Below are 20,549 nucleotides of genomic sequence, written 5' to 3'. Positions count from 1 at the left end.
GGTTTCTGAAGCTATTCGACTGTCCGACCAGCACTTCTGACAGAGTACGCTGGCCAGTTAACCCCTTAACGTAGAAGTATACCTGAAGCTCAAGGCACCAGAGTTTCACACAGTTGTTTTGGTGTCTCACTATGAGCATTCTAGGGTTTATTCTAATTGTTATTTTCATTATTTATTAATCTGTTGATTATTTTTTCGATTAATCTTGTTTACTATCATAGAGGACAAAAGAAAACCAGAAAATATTCTCATTTCAAAAGCTGGAACGAGATAATATTTTCAAAATAGTTGGCGATTCATTTTCTGTCAATCAACTAATTGATTTATCAATTAATCTACTAATCATGACAGCTTTAAAGCATTCTCCCATCGTGAGACACTCATTCTAACGGATATGTAGAGGAAGGGAGGGTGTGAAAGTATGCACAAACACGCACAAAAAAACAACAGAGTGAAACTGAACTCATGGTGACACATCTTGTGGTTTCAGTGCTGTATTTATAGGTTTTTATAGGTGCACCTGCAGGGTTTGCGATAAATTTCAAATGTATTTTTGATTGTGTCTGTGTGATGGTGTGATTTGTGTGTTATGTGGAAATCAGAGTGGATCCCTTGCAGAGCGCCGCTCCCTCTGCTCAGACCTTTGCACCGCACATACCGCTATATGCATAAAATAGCTTTCAAGAGGGAGGTACTGCTGACCTGTGGCCTTCACACTTGCTAACCCGTCCTCTCCCACAATCCCTCCCTCCCTCCCTCCTCCTCTGCTCTACAGATGCCACTTCACAGATGTTCAACACACAGAAGGCTCTGCTGACTTTTGACGCACACCGATGGCACACTCACACACACACACACACACACTCACACACACACACTCACACACACACACAAGGACAAAGACAAATTGTCCACAGGAATCCAAGTAAACAGTTACAAGGTCAGGTTGATATTTTTATAAAGCAAAGTTTGGACTTGCTTCCATTTTTCATGAAGATTCTTTGTATTCTCATTTATTTACATTGTTACTTAACGTGTATTTGAATAAGTGTTTCACATTTTATGGTCACCAGAGTTCACTGCCTGCTGGTAAGTCAGGTACTGCTGAATCTTATTTGTCTTAGAATCTTACATTGCCGTCATCTGCCTTTTAATCTATCTGTTCTCATGAGTGATGTGGACTCACTACAGAAAACCCACTTCACTCGTTTCACATTTCACCTCTGTTAAGTGTAGGGCTGGGCGATTCATCAAATTTTATTTATTTTTCAGTTGAATTATATTTAAAGTTTAGGGAAATCCACTGTCACTTTACAGTTCAATAATGCATAATGTTTACAAAGTCAATGAGTAATAGTGTTAAATAATCGTTATCTCAATATTGAGCAAAATAATCATGATTTTTGTGATATTTAAGCAGCTAGTTTAGTGCATATTGCTCAACACATCCAATATCTAATGAAAGAAATTAGCATTTTAATGTTAAACAGGTCTGAAACCCCAAAATACAACCGGAACAACAACTTCCAACTAACAGAGAATTTTTCAGTGAGAATGAAGATGAAACTGAAGAGTCACACCTCTCAAACCGACGAGCATGACACCAACTGATGGGACTTAAAGAGGGTCGTACGTATGCATGTGATTTATGTGTGTACATATTTAGCGTTGCATGTTCAGGCATGCATACTTGTGAGAGTGTTTTTCGTGTGTGTACATGCAAGTGTGCAAATGTCAATGTGTTGATGTGCGTTTGTCAAGAGCGTTTCTCAGTGCATGCCTGTGCAGACTAATAAATGCTTGTGAATAGGATGGCATGCTATGGGAAAGTATGCGGTATGAGATTAAATGTGGATATTGTAATGAAAATATGCCAATAAAACGTTACCAAATAATAGCATAATAATGACATTTAACCAATCCAGTATGCAAAAATTGGCTGATTTAGATTAAGACCAACTGTTACTGACTATTCTGAATTTAAAATAGCAGAACAGAGCAGGAGCTTTATGAATCTTGCTTTTCTGATATTGCAGCTTTGTGATGTTTGTTGCAGTAAAGATGAAAACATGGTGACCACAGCTCTAGAGTGTACCATCATCACCATCATCTTTCTCAGACCATGTAAATAACTATAAAAGGCCTTTTACGAAGCTCCTGTGTGTGTGTGTGTGTGTGTGTGTGTGTTTGCTTCACTCACCCTGAGGCTATGAGTGCTCTGGACTGGGCCATGGCAATCCTCTGTAGTGCTGGTCTGCTCAGCCCGGCTAAGCTTGATCTCTGTGGCAACGGGGCATGGCACACTGTCGCCGCGGTCGATGGCGTGCGCTGCGGCTTCATCACCAACGGCGATGGAGATGGCACGGGAGAAGGGGGCGTGGTCACGTTGCTGGCAGGGGTAATTAATGTGGCGGTTGGCACTGATTCGTTGGCTGAGGATGAGGAGGAGTGCTTAGCCGGAAGGGACGGAGGGTTCAGGTTCGGGTTGGATGATGGGGGTTGAGGGGGCGGGAGGGATGGGGGAGGCGGCCTGTTGGAAGACGAGGAGATACCCAGAGAGGAGGTGCCTGCGGTGAGGGCGGCCAGCGACTGAGCGAAGAGCTGGGCGTTCCTTCTCGGGGAGGCGGTGTTTCTGGAGATGGCCAGGCCGTGCGGCAGCGTCTGGTAGTAGTTGGAGTTGGAGTTGGAGTTCTGCTGCTGTCCTCGTCCCAGAGTGGCTGATTTAGATGGACTCAGGGGTTTGGGGACCATGGGTGCTGAGTTCTTGGGTCGCTGCATGGTTAGTGAACGTCTACCTAAAGTCTGTATCCCTCCCCCTGCTCCTCCTGTATTTGTTTTCACACTGAGGACCAGCATGCATTGCTGGCAGGAACAAGGCTGGCCCAGTCCAGTAGCTGTTGAGCCCCCATTGGGGTAAACAGAGCTTCCAATACCCATGCTGGCCCCTGATACCCCAACACCCAGCAGGGCTCCTGTTAGCCCTCCCCCTCCTCCTACACCTCCTCCTCCCTTCTGAAAGGGGAGAGGCCCCGACACTAGAGGGTGTGCCATGTCAGCACGCCTCTGGATCCTCCGACACCTCTGGCTCTGTTTGTTCACCTACAGGATGACAGAGAAAGCAGTCCATGACACTTCTGACCACTGGGGACATTTAGGAAAACTTTGAAGGCATTATGTCACTATTTTACATTATTTTAAGCGTTCTTAGATGTATCTTCCTCCACATTCTGCTGCTTGGAAAGCTAAATATCACCTGTTTAGTAAAAGAGTTAAAGGTATGTCTCAAACTGAAGTCTAAAGAACATAAGTATCCAAACACACCTGTGTCATGTTCTGATAATCAATGAGGTAGCAGAAGCCGAGCGGTGTGAGGTCGAGGCAGGGCTGCTGGCGGCTGTGGGCGCTCTCGATGGCAATGGCCACCTCCATGTCATAGGGCGTCCATGAACCCGCATCGTTTTCCCACTCCCACTGCCAACCCTGCCCCGGGGCCGAGGCTGGGTCATAAAAACTCCTCCGCACTGGACGGATGGTTCCTGAAATAGAAAGAGGAGTAGAGAAAGTGTGCGTTAGTGATTTTCTTTGTCCTGATAAGTTTCTTCAATAGTTAACAAATAGCATCAGCTAATAAACCAATAAACCAAATAAAAGACACAAAGTTGTAGAAGCAAAGCAAAGCCATTAAAATAGGGATGTTGTACTAATGTATAGCTTAGTAAGATCTTCAACAATGTGTCACAGCAAAAAAAGTAACAACCAAAACCAAACCAAAACTAAAAAAGTTTAAAAAGATAATGCTAATAAAACCTAGAAATACAGAACCAACAGAAAAGGACAAACCTAAATACTATTAATAATAGTCTGGTCAGCTACATCTTGTATAAGCCAGGGGCTCTGGACAAACTTAATGACATCACACTCAGCCAGGCTGTGACCACATGCACACCAGCTAAAATCACCACACTGTCTGACCAAGAAAGTAAATGAATAACATTCATCTTGTTCAACAATTAACATCTCCTTGCTTGAGTGAGGCAATGCTCCATCATTAACAGTCAATATTGCATTTCCTTTACCTATAAATAAATAGACTGAGACAATGCACTTTACAATTTGCTTATGCAACAACTAATGGTCACACAGCCATGATGCATAAGAAGGTAAACATATCAAAATAGTGATAAGATTGAGGGATGGCAGCTTTGTGATGCTGTGACCTGCAGGGTGGTGAGTTCAATACTCTACACTTCACCCACTTTACCATTTAAGTCAAACTGATACTCTCATAAGCCTGTGTTTTCAGTTTCAATTCATTATTTTACTGATAAAAGCGCTGCTAAAAAGCACAACTGAACGTATAATCAAAACTACAAATAAATAACCAGAACATAACAATGTCTCTCTGTCTCCCAGCGGGACAGAGGAATGGAAGGAGGGTCCCCAAACCAACCAACCAGAAACTACCTCTGTCTCTAGGGGTAACGAGCTATTCAGTCAATGCCAGGACGAGGGGAGAAAGGGATATATATGTGTGTGTGTGTGTGTGTGTGTGTGAGAGAGAGAGAGAGAGAGCAGTACAAAGAGGTGATATTGGCAGAGTGGTATGGGTACACAGACATCAAAAGAAAGGGGTTCAATGGACGGGGGCTGCATTTGTTTGGACTGGATGGAGAGAGAGTGAGAGACAGACTGAGAGTGAATAATCAAACTGAGATATCACCCCCTGTAGTGTTTGTTGTGTCTATAGTTGTACAGTGACTCATTTGGAGATGTTATAACTGCAGGGATATCTAAAAATAAGATCCTCACATGCCAATAGATGTCTTTGAGGGACAGAGGATGTGTTACAGCTACATACAGATATACAAGACAAGACGAAAAGCGGTGTTTGTGAAAGTATATGACCCCTCCTCCTCCTCCTCCTCCTCTCACACCCTGTGCTGAATCCTCTTGAATGAATCCAGCTTGGCAGGAACACTTGACCCGCTGATTACCATGTGAAATGTAATTTCTATCTCATTTCTATCTTCATTCACTTTAAGACAAACAGCAGACTGAGGCCAAGCCACACTGCTGTTTGTCTATCAGGCAGGAGAGGCTGCTGGTCCTAGTGGTGCTGGGACTGAGGCAGTCTGAAATCAGTGATCATTTTACTTCTTCAAGTTTTGTTTAAACCACAATGAAACAGCATGCCGAGTGTATCTTATCTTTTCACACTGGCATAAAAACTTGATTCTTCAAAATGAATTAATTCCACTATAATCGGGACACAACCAAAGCTGCTTCATCAGAAGCTGCTGTGATATTCAGACATAGCAACATATTGATTTTAATCTTGTTGTGACTTTTGTGTTGTTTTTTTTATGATCAGAGAATTAGTTCAACTGATGGGCTTAAAATAAAGGTAAAATAAATAAAGGTGTCCACTCTAAGAGGACAAAACCACATAGGTGCTCTTTCATAACCTCTCCACTGTGCTAATAATACAAGAAATAATATGCAGCTTTATTGATCCCTGAAGGGATATTTTCTTTGTGTGTGTCTGAATACAGAAAGAGTCATTGTGGGAAAGGGAGTTAGGCATCGAGAATAACTGTCAAATAGCGTCTGTGTATTTTGTGTGTAGTTAAATCTGTGCTCCGTGCTGGACTTCCTCAATCAGGCCAAGGTCTTATCACGACGAGGACAACCTAACTTCATCTCTGAACATGGTGTTAACACCTGGTGTCAGCTTTTGATGCTTTGAGTATGTGTATGAGCATGTGAGAGTATGTGTATTATCTGGACTTGTTGGTTAATGTTATGAAGAATGACGATAATAAGTTTGGCTGCCAATATACTTTCATCCTGTCCCCCCAAGACACCACTGTGACTGACATGTGGCTGTGTTAGCCAGCACAGTTAGCATACATTTAGCAAACAAACAAGCAATAGCTTTCAGTTTTAAATGCATGCTTGGAAAACAACTATCTAATGATTACAGTAGCAAATTAAGGCAGTTAAGAAGATTTATTTATGATATGACTATACCTAGCCAGTTCTTTTTCATTTTAACACACAGAAGGTAAAAGGCTACCTCAAGGCAGTTTGCAAGCTAGTTAGCTTATTAAGCTAAATTATTAGCTCCCGTTAAGAGTTCTGGTCATACAGTTAGTGTGTTATTTAGTCATAATTTCAGTGTTCTTTCACAAAACAAGAATATTACAAAAATGTATGGTAATAACTTGAGGAAAAATAGGTAAATTGGGACATGAGACGGCTTGTGAGGATACCCAACATGTTAGCTAATGTAGCTAGCTAGAAGCAAGCATAGCCAAGCTTTCTTCATTAGCCTCTGTCTACAAATCGTACATGATAAACTTACTATCTCTTAGAAAAGAGATAGTAAGTCACATTTAGACTTTTAGGCAGAGGACGGGGTGTGTGTGTGTTTTTGTAACTGTGTTTATATGAATGTAGGTATGCTAAAGCATGCCTCGTGTCTACAAATTACCCAATACCTATCAGATAAGAGGAGGCGTTATTGGCTCTGATGATTACAGCTGTAGGAATGTGTGTTTTTGTGTAACACACACAGACAGACGGCAATACAGAAAAAAGCCTGAATCCTGCTGCTCTCTCACAGTACCACACCCCTTCTAAATTTCTCATCTGTCAGAGAAGGATCAGCACACAGCCTGCTACTTCTTTCACATGTAAGTCACAGTTGGAATCAAGTGCAACATGTCTGGGTGTGGCCACTATGAGGTTTATGCACTGGTCAGACTGTGTGTGTTTGTTGGTGTGCGTGTGTGACAGAAGGGTTTTAATACAGTGAAAAGGACATAATTGTAAGTCATTTAATAAAACCAAGAAAATACACACTTGAGCTGAATTGACTGTACAACATCTGTCTGGAGGGTAAAGAACTAAACTTAAGGTAGAAGTAAATGTGAAATATGTGTGACTATTGAGGAAAATCAGTGATAGAAAGTGAAGTGTGTGAAATGTATGAGAGGGAGAGAGGACAAAGAGGCCTGAAGCAGGTGGAGAAAGAGACTTGGCCATCTGGTCTTTATTGTTCTCTCTACCACTGACTGACCCCTCCCTGAGCACACACACACACACACACACACACACACACACACACATACCCACACACGGCTGCAGACTGACCAGCAGGCGAGCACATGTTAGGGTCGGGTCACACTTCATGCACAGTTAGAGGGTTCTCTCACTTCTCTTGAAACTATGAATATCAGCAACTCTGTGGGAAAATTCAGCTTAAGGAATAAGCCGGCAAGCACTTCTTCTTTTTCTTTGTTCAGTTCTAGTCTACAGTGTTGCAAATTTCAGATGCTGTATAATTAACCCAACTCACACAGGTGTTTGAGCACAATCATGGCGTTTTGAATTACTGCATGTGGTTTTGAAGCACTAACTAGTCTTGTGTAGGTGGACCTTAACCTCTTCCACTAGCCTGCTGTGTCTATAGGTCCACCAAGTTCAGCATTTTATATGACTATCAGGCATTTAGAATAGTGTTCTTAGATCTCTCTACTTTTGAAACATCTGAATTTTCCATTAAATGATGATATGAAGAACATGTGTTTTCTTTGGAAAAAATGATTCCCTTTAATCAAAGTCAATTAAGCTGAAATGGATATAGCATTTCTAGTACTTTGGTATGATTTTTTGGCATATTTCCTTTGGACTATATCTAAAGAAAATGTCTAGTCAGTGGAGCTTAGTGAGCTTCTAATACAATACTTTAACATTAGAGAAAGAGATGTCTGTCTCTGAGGCTGCTGAACTTAAAGAACAAAGCGACGACCAGGGCAGCGTCAAGTCTAATAAAGGACTGTTATCACAGTTATAGCGGTGATGGCAGTGTAGGGAGAGGCAGAGACTCTTAACAGGCTTCTCCTCCACACACACACACACACACACACACATGCATGCACACACACACAATTATCTAGGGCTTTCCCTGCCCATCTGACTCACTTAAATCATCCACAAATGCAAACCAAAACTTTTTATGACCTCGTGCCTTTGAGAGTTTGGATCCACCCTTTAGAGGAGTAACAAAATTCTCCTCACCATCTCAAGTCATGTTTCTTTCCATCTCTCACCCCTGAAACTTGTCCCAGTTTGAATCCAGAACCTAAGATTTCTGTCCTAACCTGAACCCAGCCTGAGGCGAGTAAACTGAAATTACTGCTATCTTCCTAAAGATAACTTGAACTCTAAAATATTCCTTGACCTCTAGTTCTACTCCTCTATTCGCTGTCCTCAAACAGCCCTGAGAAGCCTCTAGCAGCAGAGGGACGGGGCGACAAGGATGGTTGAGGAAATGACAAAACGTATATATAGTATCTCTATCAAGATTAAAAATCTAAGATGAAACTTCCACCCATGAAAAGGAGACAAACCTGTGGTTACTTTGAACAAGTCAAATCAAGTGAATTATCACAAACATGAGAACTGATACTGAGATAAAAAAAGAGTGAAACGGAGAATATAGAGCTGAAACAAGCGACAGTGGAATTGTTTTCTCAAATGTGAGGAGAAAATGAGTGTGAGGAGGAAGTGGGAGTGAAAAGGAGAAGTAGAAGCGTCAGATAATGGTTGAGAGAACATGGGGTCTGAAAGATATGGGAAGAGATCACAAATGATCTAGAAGATTAGGCTGACCTCGAGTCACCCAGACAACACCTTTCAGTTCACTAAGTTCTTGTTATTAACCACTTTCACACATACACACACACTTCCTCTTGTTTGTTTCCTTCCTTTTATTTGTAAATTTCAATTCTCACCCTCCTCATGATGCCGTCTGTTCATTCACTGTCTCGTTCTCTTCTTTTCTCTTTCTGCCTTTTCTTACTAACGCTACGTCGATATATTTAAACATGTTGGCTCCTGTGTTTACTTCTCTCTCTTCCATTTCTCCCATCAATGAATGGAAACCCTCAAATCCAAATTTCTGTCAGCATGTTTATGGCTTTGTTTCGATCCGATTATCAGGACAATTTTACCCTGACTTTTGAACATTTTGAAAAAATGTTTCCATCAAACTGGTTCCAAGCCTCTGAATTGCTGCCCAAATAGGTATGGTGTTGTGTACTTTGACAACTATTTCTGCTGGTTGGAGAAACAGTCGACAAATCAGAGCTTTGTAGCTGGGAATAAGAATGGGTGCATCACCCTCCTACATAGCTAGCCACGTAGCTACATCCATATGGCCTATACAAGATGCTGTAAATCGAAAAAAAACTGTTAAAGGGGTACTCTTGCCATTAATACACTTCCATAAAGTTGAGAACAGATAGATTAAAAAGTATTGTCTAAATCAAAGCAACACAGGCTGAGATATATTTTAGCCCCTAGTATGGGTCAAAAAACAAAAACACTTAATCCTACATTACCCATCATGCAACTCTCTTTAGATCTTCCCTGCCTCCTTTAAGATCACTTCTTTTAAACGCCACACCTCCAGTTTGTAAAGGCTTTGTGTTAAAGGGGATTTTCTGTTATTTATATACTCTTATGATGTCAGATGTCCATGCTAAACATAATCAAAGTTCTAAAACTTAATTTAGGTATGAAGAAATGCTCCCTCCAAGTCAAAAGCCAAGGCTTCAACCTGTCCTGAACGCTTCATTTGTGACATTTCTTTCTACCATGCGTGCCCATAAACAGTCATCTGTTCTATAGCCTTGGTTGCTAAGGTTGTTGCTAAGGTTTTTCCATGTGTTGTTTGCATTGTCCACTTGCATATTTCTGATCAGATTTTGGCTCGATGCGGACGTATTTAAGAGGCTGACATTTTGAGTGAAGAACAACAAAAAGTAGTGAAGAGCGGGTTCCTCGGGACAGTGGCCTTAAAGAGACAGGAGACAGATAACCCTGATTATGTCGTCAGGGTTATTTTTCAAATATTGGAGAGCTCCTTTCCGAGCCACAGAAGTATGAATTATACAGCTGTTTTTCAGGTGTAGTACTCCTCGTGATGAGTAAACTGAACTTCACGTGTAAAATCACGGAGTACCCCTTTAAATCTGCAATCAAAAACACACACGTACTCTGGCACTGCTGCTGCCTTTCCATTTCAATTTATTTTTGTTGCATTTCATCTTACTGCCTCCCTGTGAGCCCCTCTAAACCCCATCACATGAGAGTCATCAGCCACAGGCACTGTACGTGTGTGTGTGTGTGTGTGTGTGCTTTATGTCTGGTCAGTGCTTCACAGTTATGGATCTTGGTTACGGGCTGAAAAAGCTCCCAGAGGTCTAGTTTAGGTGGTATCAGTGTTGGTTATAGATGGTTATTTTCAGGTTTGACGTTGACGTTTGATACTCTAAGGGAATCTGTTTTTCTTCTAACTGCAGTGGGATTCATGATAAGTGAATCACCAGTGACATAAATATTTATTGTATCTTCACATGCTTGCATATACGCCCGCTGCTTGTACGTGTGTGTTGCGGAGCGGTGAGTGATGTCCCTCCAGAGGCCTCACAGTAACAGTAACCCGACACGCAGAGTTTCACAACAACAACTCAGAAAAAAAGCTCCGCTCTGACCTCTCCACCTCTTTCATCTTCCTTCCTCTGGGTTTCCTTTTCACTATTTTCTTGTGATTTATGATGTGTCCACACAGAAAACAGAAAGAACAGGCTGTGTCCAATACACTAATGTAAAGCTAAGTTGTATTTATTGAAGAGATGATGTTGAAAGATAATCATAATAAGTCATATTTTAGTTTTAGCTTTTTTTTTTGAAACTTTTCAAGCGACTGGCTTGACAGCTGGATGGGAAATAGGTTACCGCTTTCTCAGAACAATGCAAAAATGCTTTTATTAGGACTAAAATTCATCTAAACACACCGTATTTTGGTCCAAATTATCCATTATTTTTCTAGTTTCAAGAAATCAGACTTCAGATGAAAGCCTTTATTCACTCATTCTCCCATTTCAGTGGCTGTCAGGTCTCGTCATCTGTTTCATTTTTATCTTTCCTTCTTTCCTTCACCTCGGCTCCTTTCTACATTTTGATTTTAAGCTGTCTCCTTCTCTCACCATCTTTTCTTATTAAATCTCCTTCCAGTCACATTCGTCCTTGCCGTTTAACTTCCTGATGCCCTTTCCGCACCTTTCCCCCCCCCCCGCCCCTCTCCCGTCGAACTTTGTTGTGCCGCCTACTCCCTTCAGCTCTCTCTCCATCTTTGTCTCTACTTTGTCTCACCTTGAAAGAGTCCCGTCCCCTGAGTTTTGAGTTCAGAGTCGATTTTCAGCTTCAGAGAGTGTAAGAGAGAAAAGCAGAGAAAAAGCGTGATAGAGGAGAAAGAGATAGTGAGAGAAAGATCAGGTAGACCAGAGAAAGTACAATAGAAAGAGGAGGATTCAAGACAAACGGAGAGGAGGCCCTAAGTGTGACGGGAAAAGCCAAAGACAAGAGATACAGTCCAAAATAAGTCTTTTTAGTCAGGAAATGGTGAAAAATACCATCATAATTTCCCACATTCAAAACCCAGGTCTTCTAACTGCAAGTAACAACTGTCCAAAACCCAAAGATAAAAAAAAAAAACATCCAACCTGCAGTGGATCTTCATGGTTAAAGGAATGTAATTGTTTTAAATAGTAAAGTTTAATTTTTCTCGTGTCTCTCCGGTACTGTTTTGTTGGGTTGTGTGATTGTTGTAAATGAATAATGTATGTTTTTATGTAACTATGACACCTAGTTTAGCCTGCCATTTTGGCCAGGTCGCCCTTGTAAAACAGATAATGTATCTTTCCTGGTTAAAAAGAGTTTAAAAAATTCCTTTTTTCAATGTGTCATCAGCATCAGAAATTTCCTGCGAATTCATGCAGGGACACCAGTCAACCACTACAGTCAGTGTGGTTACATAAAGTTAAGCAATCAGGTTGCTGTCAGCTTTCTATAGTGATCACAATTCTAAAACATGATGTAGAAACATGTTTTTCGTAATCAACGTATGACATACGAGAAACCCAGTAAAAACAGCTAGATTTCTATTGTTTTCTAGTTTTTACGGCATGTTTTTTACGGCATTTTTTTGCATGTGTATGAAAGACTTCACACAGGGAGTGCATGGCAGGGCTGACTATCGTTTTCATAATAGAAACATCATTATTAACGCTGCTTTCTTGTATCCAAAATAAATCAATCCAAAGTCTGACCAAAGCTTTCTCTCAGCACATCCACACAGTTAACTCTCTCACTACTAGCCTGTGCTTTTCAGTCCATATGTTCAGACAAAAAGCAGAAGAAGCTGCGTCTCATATTGTGTAATCGAAAGAGTTTTTGCAGTGTATGTAAACTTGTTCTGTAATTTCCTGCTGTAACCTGATTTGTCCCGGTAACCTGCGTTGTTGTGTACATATAAACATAGTCAGTGTTAAATGTTTGGTTTGACTCCCTCCCCCTCCTTGTCACCACAATGTAACCCCTCCTCTTCATCTCTAGGGAGCCCCTGCCCCCCCCCCCCCCCCCCCCCCCCCCCCCCTACCATGACCCTAATGCCCCGGGGCATTGTGGGGGTCTGGGAATGTGTCTCCTTCAGCAGGACCAGCTGGAACGAAGAGGAGCTACATGCTGTTGCCCTCACAGAAAGTGATGACAAGTCAGTCTTTTAAAGTCCCATAAAATTAAAACATATTTTTCCCATTTTTATCTGAATGACAAAATTCATCTACATACGCATGTTTTCATTTTTAAAATCACACTTTAGGGTGTTTCAGTCCAAGCAGCTTGAATTTAGTCATTTTGAAGCGGGCGTGACGTTCGCTGACTGACACACTTCTGTTAGGATTAGCCCCTCCTAACATGAGTCCCTTCCAAACTCCTGTTAAATGCAAAAATGCAGCCTCAAAACCATTTGATGGGATTCTTCCATCATGAGCAATTTTTTCCGATTTTGTATTATAAGAATAGAGGCATCAGACTGTAGCGGTAAGTTGCACTTGTTGGCTCACTTTGAGTTCAACATTTGTAAAGAGAACCTGCAGCTTGTCTGTCTTGCAAGGTCTGATGAGACAACAATGTTACTTAAGGCTTAGTATGAGGTTTTTTTTTTAATTTTAAACACATCTTTTAAGAAACCTCACTTTCTGCACCAACTAATTGCAAGAGAAACGAAGCACAACCGCATCCAAGTAGCAGTGAAGAGAAAATCCGCAAGGACCAGAAAGTTGATCTACTGTCAGATTCCAACCTCAGCTGACAAGAGATCTCTGGGAGGTTGAGTGCAGGAAGATCGTTCCAATAAGTGCTAGCAGTAATGCCGCTCTCGGGGAAGGCAGCTCCCACTTGTCGCACAGAAATGCAAAGCTTTCATAGAGAGACCTCGCTGAGGATTGGAGGCGTTTCCTAAATGTTGCGCATTGTAAGATAAACGGCATCATGCTGGACACCAGATTTGGGAAGGGGATAGATGGCAGGCACCCAAGCTTCCTTTCATACTACATATGACTGACAGAAACATATCAGGCAGGCTTGCCTCTCTTGGTGTTTGCAGTGAACATGGGGTCATGCCAGGTGTCATTCTCATAGACTCCAATGCCCCATCTGCATGCAAAACCCAGAAAGACCTGTCTGAGCTTGTCCGATGGCCCAAAAGCTCTGTGTGCAAAGTAGACACATCCAGCCTCTTAATTTCCAAGTGGGAGAAATGGGCCCGGTATTATGTATATAAACTCTGTCAAGCCTTCTTCTTGGGATTGACGTTGGCATCTTTGACGAGGGCTGAGATTAAATAGCGTGTTATCAATTCTTAATCCAATATCGAATCCACTTTTTGATTCAGTAAACTTTTAAATCCGCTTCTTGAATCTGTGTCCTTTAAACTCTCCTATCAGACCTGTTTTGGATAAGTTTTCTTTACAACCTGTAGCTACAATCTCACAAGATATGAAACTAATTATTTTTCATGTCATTTTCATATTGGATGTAATATTTTCCTTCCCTTCATCTTCCACTTTACTGAACTTGTAACAATCCGTGACCCCCCCAAACCCAACACTCCCTCCCCTCTGTCTCTGAGGTCTGTTCTGCTTCTCAAAAACCTCTGACTTTCACTGTGTGCGTGTGTTTGTGTGTGTGTGTGTGTGTGTGTGTGTGTGTGTGTGTGTGTGTGTGTGTGTGTGTGTGTGTGTGTGTGTGTGTCACAGCCACAATGGAGTAACTCACATCTGTTCGACAAAATCCTACAATGGTGGAGGAGCGAAAGACAGAGAGAGCAAGAGAGGGAGGGAGAGAGAATAGAGACTCCCCAATTATCTCACTCCTTTTCCAAAAACCACTCCCACTCCTGCTACACCCCCCCCCCAACACACACTCATATCTTTCTATCTCTCCCAAAACCGAAAGGCCCTTGGGACTTTTGCCTATTGATGAAACTAAATACTCGTACAAGAAAGAGGGAGAGCAAGGGGGAGAGGGCGAAAGACCCCAGGGAGACAGAGAGAGAGAGAGAGAGAGAGAGAGAGAAAGAGAGAGAGAGAGGAGGGGGAGCTACAGAGGGAGGACAACTAAAGTGAACTTTCTGCTCATTAGGCCTTGAAATATTCCATTCTTTCCACAGAATCAAGGTCTCTCTGTTTCTTCTCTTCATGTCAGGAGTGTGCAGCTGCTGAGCGCCTGTGTGTGTGTGTGTGTGTGTGTGTGTGTGTGTGTGTGTGTGTGTGTGTGTGTGTGTGTGTGTTTTGCTAGTGGATAAGGGCTATAGAATGCAGCTAACTCAGTGGTCATTTACAGCTGCTCCAAATCATCATGCTGTTGAATCTCAACACCACACACACACACACACACACACACACACACACACACACACACACACACACACACACACTTTCTCTCTTTCTCTTGGTCTCACTGACAGATTTTCCACATTACTCTGAACTTTGAAAAGGGGCTGAATCAATACAATATTTAAATTTTAAAAGTAGTATCAGTGGATATGGGTAAAAATCACTATAGTGCATAATATTGTGATGCTGTTTACTCGTCTTATCGTGTCAGCCTGGTCCTGCATGCTACTAGGCTTGTAATCCTAGATGCCATTTCCTATTTTTTACACAACACCATAACATATTATAAAACATGTTAGGTTGTCATCCTATTTAACCTGGATCAGTAGTAGCAAAAAGGTAAGATTTCCCTGCCCACTGAAAACTATCCAACCACTGTGTTGTGTTACTACTGAGTTTAGAAAAAAATGCATTTCTCATCTGCATATTTTACATGAGTCTATTGCGGTGACTTTACACTCAAAAAAATGGCCCCTTTACTATCAATTCCTGTAAATCAGGACCATAAACTATAACGTGATCACTCACAAACCAACATAAACTAAAACTAAGAGTGTCATTCATGTCTTCTGGTGATGTTATGGTTTTGTTTACTTTAGGTTGATTGTTTACACTGCAGAACAACAGGTCAATATGTGAAATTACAACAAATTGTACAATAAAAAACTCTTAACTGGATTTGCTGTTGAATTTTTCCTGTCCACATTTTACTTAAAACTCACCATAGCTGTCCCCAGATGTAGCTCTGAACACCATATATGAGCTTGTGAGACTAATCGAGATTCAATTTAGCTGCGCTGAGCTCTTAGCAGTCTACATTTGGCCTAATATATTAGAAATTCAAAGCACATCCCCACTCAATGCTATGTAAACACAGAGTTGGTGTCTTTTGAGATGTTTTTCCCCATGTTGCAAGAGACCCAAATAAATCATGTGTCAACATCTGGACTTTTGTTGAACAATAGCAGGATCACAGGGTAGAATGACTAAGTCTCAAATAATGTTCAGAATTTCTTATATGATGGGGCCCAGACAGAAGAGATTACAGAGCCACACAGCGTAGATACACAGTGGTGTGTTTTTCACAACAATCATTTAGGGCATGAAGGTTGTAAAAAGTCTAGACCATGATCAGTAGCCAAAGACGCAGATTGTACAGCAATACACAACACATTAAGGTGCCATAATACATTTTTTAAAGCCAGTTGAAGCATTCTCCTATACTACTGTGGGGGGTGGGGGGGTGGGGGGGGTTACGGCCATGAACCCTCATTAAAAAGCCCAAAGTCCACCTCTATCGCTCCCAGCACTCTCCCCTATCCTTGTCTTACCTGTATCCTGTCTGAACTGGTGCATGGACTGGAGATCTATGATGTACGGCGAGAGCCGGCTGTCCACCTGGCCGAGGACCACGCTCCCTCCGCGGGGGTCGCCGCTCCGAATGGCCGCCTCTATCTGATGGGAGACGGCGGGGCTGTAGGGCCGCCACCGGCCGTGTTCGTTCAGCCATTCCCAAACCACCACGGCGGAGGCCAGGAGCATGTTGTTACTGTTGGCCCTGGAGAGGAAATTAATGATGAAATACCAGGAAAACACTTATTTGTTAGCTAGAAGTACCGCAAAGCCTCTCGGAGATGAGTGGGGGATTTGTTTGCCAAAATAAAGCCTGCCTGTTTGAAACAGAGGCCAACCACACAGCAAACAAGGTGGCAATTTTACACAGCAGTCTTTTTATTTCGTTATCGGTTTCATTCTGGCTTTCTCTGAGTGTATGAGCGTCTGTCTCCCTCGTGATAAATGAATAAAGGCCGACTTGTACCCCAAAGCTAACACAATAAAGCCAGGTTTCTTACATGAAGCCGCGGCTGAGCTAACGCCGGGAGAAGGCGACACATTCTTCTGTGAACATCCGAGTTCCTCGCATGGCCAACCGGAGAAGGAAATCACGGTCCTCGCTCAATAGTCTTTGTTATAACACCGTAATACGAGCTTAAAACAGCCGCGAAGTAAACAGACAATGAAGCGGCCTAAATATTGTGGTTTCTATGTGCTCGTCATTGCTCCAGACACACCGATAGCTTATCCGACGAGTCGTTTATTTCCAGCGACGGCCTCGTACGTGTTGTGAGAGTCCAGCCACGGTTAAAGGAATCTCCTCGGTGAGGCGAAAACACGCAGAAAAACTGCGCTTCGGCTACTTATATCCTCATATACACCCAACAAACCCAGCCTCGGCAGGAGGGTGTAGACAGCAACAGCTAGTGTGTGTTTTTCTCCAGTAGTTTTGGGCGTAGCATACCGAAATGTTGAGAAAGTGGCTTCCAACAGCGCAACCTCAGTAGTAACGACTCTCCAGCCCAGGTCACATCAGAGAACTGGTCTGGCCCCCCAGCCAATGGCTTTATGTGTCGTATCATAAGATTTTGTGGCCACGGAATTGCAAGTCTGTGTCATAATTCAACTTTAAATAAGTGTCATTACAGTGTGGCTAGTCTGGGATTTACTGCGGCATCCTGATAGTTTTCAATTGATGCAACTGTTTAAATACCAACCTTCAACACTTGGTTAGTCCATATGCATCAATTTATTTATTCTCTCAATCATATTGGGCCGTTTTCACCGTTACACAGACAGAACGAGACCTGAACCAAACATTCACCTGTTGATGTGATCTTCTGGCTCCACTCTCCTAGTCCAGGACTGTCGGAACAAAATCCAGGACCGTCACAGACCTCTTCATGAAGTGGATCTAGCCTTTCGTCTACTCGACTCCACCATGGCTCCTTCTGTCTCTCCCTTCAACCCCAGGTGGTCGCACAGAGCAGAATCCTCCTAGTTTGTCTTTTAAATAAAATTCAAACCCCGATCAGAAAAAGACCCTTTAATGGGTTATAGGTAAGAAGATAATAGGATGTCCATGTTGCGATGAAATAAACTCCTCCATGTTTATCCCAGTGCTATCCTTTCGGGTCCATCTTTACCTTTTTGTGGGCAAACTTGGTATGAAGCTGGAAGGGACTGGGAGGAAGCCCCCTCACCCTCACCACGCCCAGAAACCCCCATGGTGACTTTGGCTCGACAACCAATAGAAAGAGTGTCTCCCAAAACATCTAATGCCAGGGTCCCCCTGTTGATCCAAACACCCACTTCTACCTTCAGTTGACTTATTTGATATACTTCTCGTTCAAATTTCGTCTAATATTTTGTACGTGGTAATAACTGCCATCATTGTACAACTATGAGTGAAAAATAAAGCATTGCTCGGGTTACTTATATTGTAATGTAATGAAACTTATTTTCCCCTCTTTTGCACTTTTAAAAGTACTGGCAAGCGGCTTCTTTTACTGAGGGTGAAGCCAAAGCGATGCAGAGTTTGCTCTTTCTGAAGTTGGTTGCATACTACCACCTGGTGGACAAACTGGAAATTGCACTTCGATCTTTTTTGGGGACAGATTACAGTCCGAACATGGATCCGTAAACCGGAATCTTGGAAGTTCAACGCAGCCCAGGTATTTTTTGAGGGTGCCTCTATACAATATTATTTTTGCGGTGATACTAATTGACTGTAAGTGTTTGTAAATGTATTAAGTTACAGTATCTGCTGTCATCTCAACAGAAGCTGCTGCGTCTTTCTCACTTGACAAAGATTGTATATTATTCCTGTTTCGGGCAATGGCGCCACGCTGGGGCTGTACCGTATCTCAGCGAGCACTGAGCTACACAGAATTTGTTTTTGACCTAAATTATAATGAAAAACGCATCGACAGTGTACGATGTACAGGCTGCAATTCAACTATTTAGGTCAAAGTGACGTCACTTTTACCATCACGGGCTCCATAGCTCAGGGGTTAGAGCACTGGTCTTGTAAACCAGGGGTCGCGAGTTCAAATCTCGCTGGGGCCTCATCTCCTTTTCATCCCTTTTGATGGATGTGTTTCTGCACACACTACATACATTACGGTGAAAGGCGACAACTTCTGCTTTTACACAAAAAAAAAATCTATTAACAGTTTACAGAAAAACAAACTTTAGGTAAGCAGTTAGTAAACCAGTTAGTTCAAAATCATAACCACCTCTTAACAAAACCAGATAATAACATTATATTTTAATCATGGAAATTTCTTTCTCTCTTCTTGTGCTGCTGTGTCAAATTGAATTTCTCCTATGGGGATCAATAAAGGTACATCTCATCTCTCATCTCATCTCGTTTTTAATTCCATTTTGTATTTTACATAAAGACAAGTTTTAAGTCATTTTAAAAGGCCTAAAAGCTTGGATAATCTTTATTTGTATGGGAAATGGCTGTTGTATTACAGAAATATTCAAATTCTTTCTTATACAGAAAATGTGTCCCTGAGATTGACTATTATCATTATAAAATGTACATTTTTTTACACTTCAAATCAAAATTCTCAAGAATTCATTCATGAACACCCCATCATGACACTGACCATGTCCTTCCGTAATTTGTGGTGTGAACACATTTCTTTAGACAGAAAGAGGAAACATTTTTTGTGGTTGCTGATGTAATGTACTACATATTTCTTCTATCCTCTGTCTCCTTTCCTAAGAAAGTCATATTTATTTTACTAAATTAAGTTACATGAGTTGAGTTTTTAAGTTAATAGCATTCAGAGATTATGCTGGTTGAATGAATCTTGAAGACCTTACCTTTTTGTTAACTTGCTATATGTATGGACATATTCCTTGCTAAATATTCAAAATAATTTAGTTTAAAGAGTCTTCACAATTTCTGCACTTTTTCTTTCAGTGAGGTTTTTACAAATAATTCTTCAAACTATTTGACATGTAACTGTTTGAACCTTATGGATGATCAAGAATAATAAGAGTCTTGTGACAAGAGGAATCTATTAAGATACCAATTAGTTCTTTATCCTGATATTGAAACAAGTCCTGTTCTTTTACTCATTTTTCAAATGGACAAAACGTTAATGAAGTCCCCTTTCAAAATAATTGAGTCTGTTTACTATAAGGAAACCAGCACAAACAGCAGCATAGCTCATCCTTCCAGCAGTTTCTGATAATGTTTTTCAACCTGAACATAGCAACAGAAAAAAAGTGAATGATAGGCAAAATACTTGTGGATCTTGAAAAATGGTGGTCTGTCTATCAGTGAATTTCTGTTTTCTTACCACTTCCTGACTGCCTATTGTAAACTATTTATGCTAACAAAATAAAAAAAGCGGACGTTTTAGACACAGATAATGCTAACATTAGTCTTAAAAGTGACGTTTGTGATGTGTCTCAATTGAAATGGTGCTTTTTTCTAATGAGAATAAAACAGATAACAGCTGTGGAGCATTAAGAGAGCTAAAAACGTTACCTGACTAACGTCACTTCAAAACATTTGGTTTAACTAATGTTACCCTGCTCATTTAGCTCCGTATCAGTTGTATTTATCGTTCACTGGTATGGTGGCAATTTACTAAAGTAAACTTAATGCTAGAAACGTAGTTAGACACGTTACCCCTCTGAGTGGTCTGTCAGCTCACACCGGGTCTAGAGTTGGCTCATCCGTGCAACCACAAACGGACGCGTGGAACGTCCAGAGCGGTCCAGAGATATGGGCTTAGTTAACGCTGCAGTACAATACAGCTACTTACTGTATGTCGGTGTTTATATAATACAGCTATGATAATGTAGTCAGAGCCCGGATAGCTCAGTCGGTAGAGCATCAGACTTTTAATCTGAGGGTCCAGGGTTCAAGTCCCTGTTCGGGCG

The 20,549-nt window shown here is 41.6% G+C and overlaps 1 protein-coding gene and 2 non-coding genes across 7 annotated transcripts in view; 2 read left to right on the top strand and 1 right to left on the bottom strand.

Moving 5' to 3' along the window:
• The window catches only part of LOC122979271 (E3 ubiquitin-protein ligase DTX1-like), a 32,804-nt gene extending 14,649 nt beyond the window's left edge, over positions 1-18,155 (bottom strand). The window contains exons 1-5 of one of the 5 annotated variants that reach the window (XM_044346599.1): positions 17,789-18,155; positions 17,467-17,648; positions 16,139-16,365; positions 3,322-3,536; positions 2,201-3,099 (exon numbers count right to left, since the gene is read on the bottom strand). In XM_044346599.1, the coding sequence (XP_044202534.1) occupies positions 2,201-3,099; positions 3,322-3,536; positions 16,139-16,349 (1,325 nt within the window). In that variant the 5' untranslated portion in view covers positions 16,350-16,365; positions 17,467-17,648; positions 17,789-18,155. The other 4 variants (XM_044346598.1, XM_044346600.1, XM_044346597.1 and 1 more) reach the window with 4 other exon arrangements.
• A 482-nt stretch (positions 18,156-18,637) lies between these two features.
• On the top strand, positions 18,638-18,710 carry trnat-ugu. Its single transcript has one exon. It is a non-coding gene; the product is annotated as a tRNA-Thr (tRNA).
• Positions 18,711-20,476: 1,766 nt separating this feature from the next.
• Positions 20,477-20,549, top strand: trnak-uuu. The gene has a single exon. It is a non-coding gene; the product is annotated as a tRNA-Lys (tRNA).

The sequence above is a fragment of the Thunnus albacares genome, chromosome 3, assembly GCF_914725855.1.
Source record: "Thunnus albacares chromosome 3, fThuAlb1.1, whole genome shotgun sequence".
Classification (NCBI taxonomy): domain Eukaryota; kingdom Metazoa; phylum Chordata; class Actinopteri; order Scombriformes; family Scombridae; genus Thunnus; species Thunnus albacares.
The sequence above is the reverse complement of the archived record's forward strand: the minus strand, read 5'-3'. Positions and strand labels throughout refer to the sequence as shown.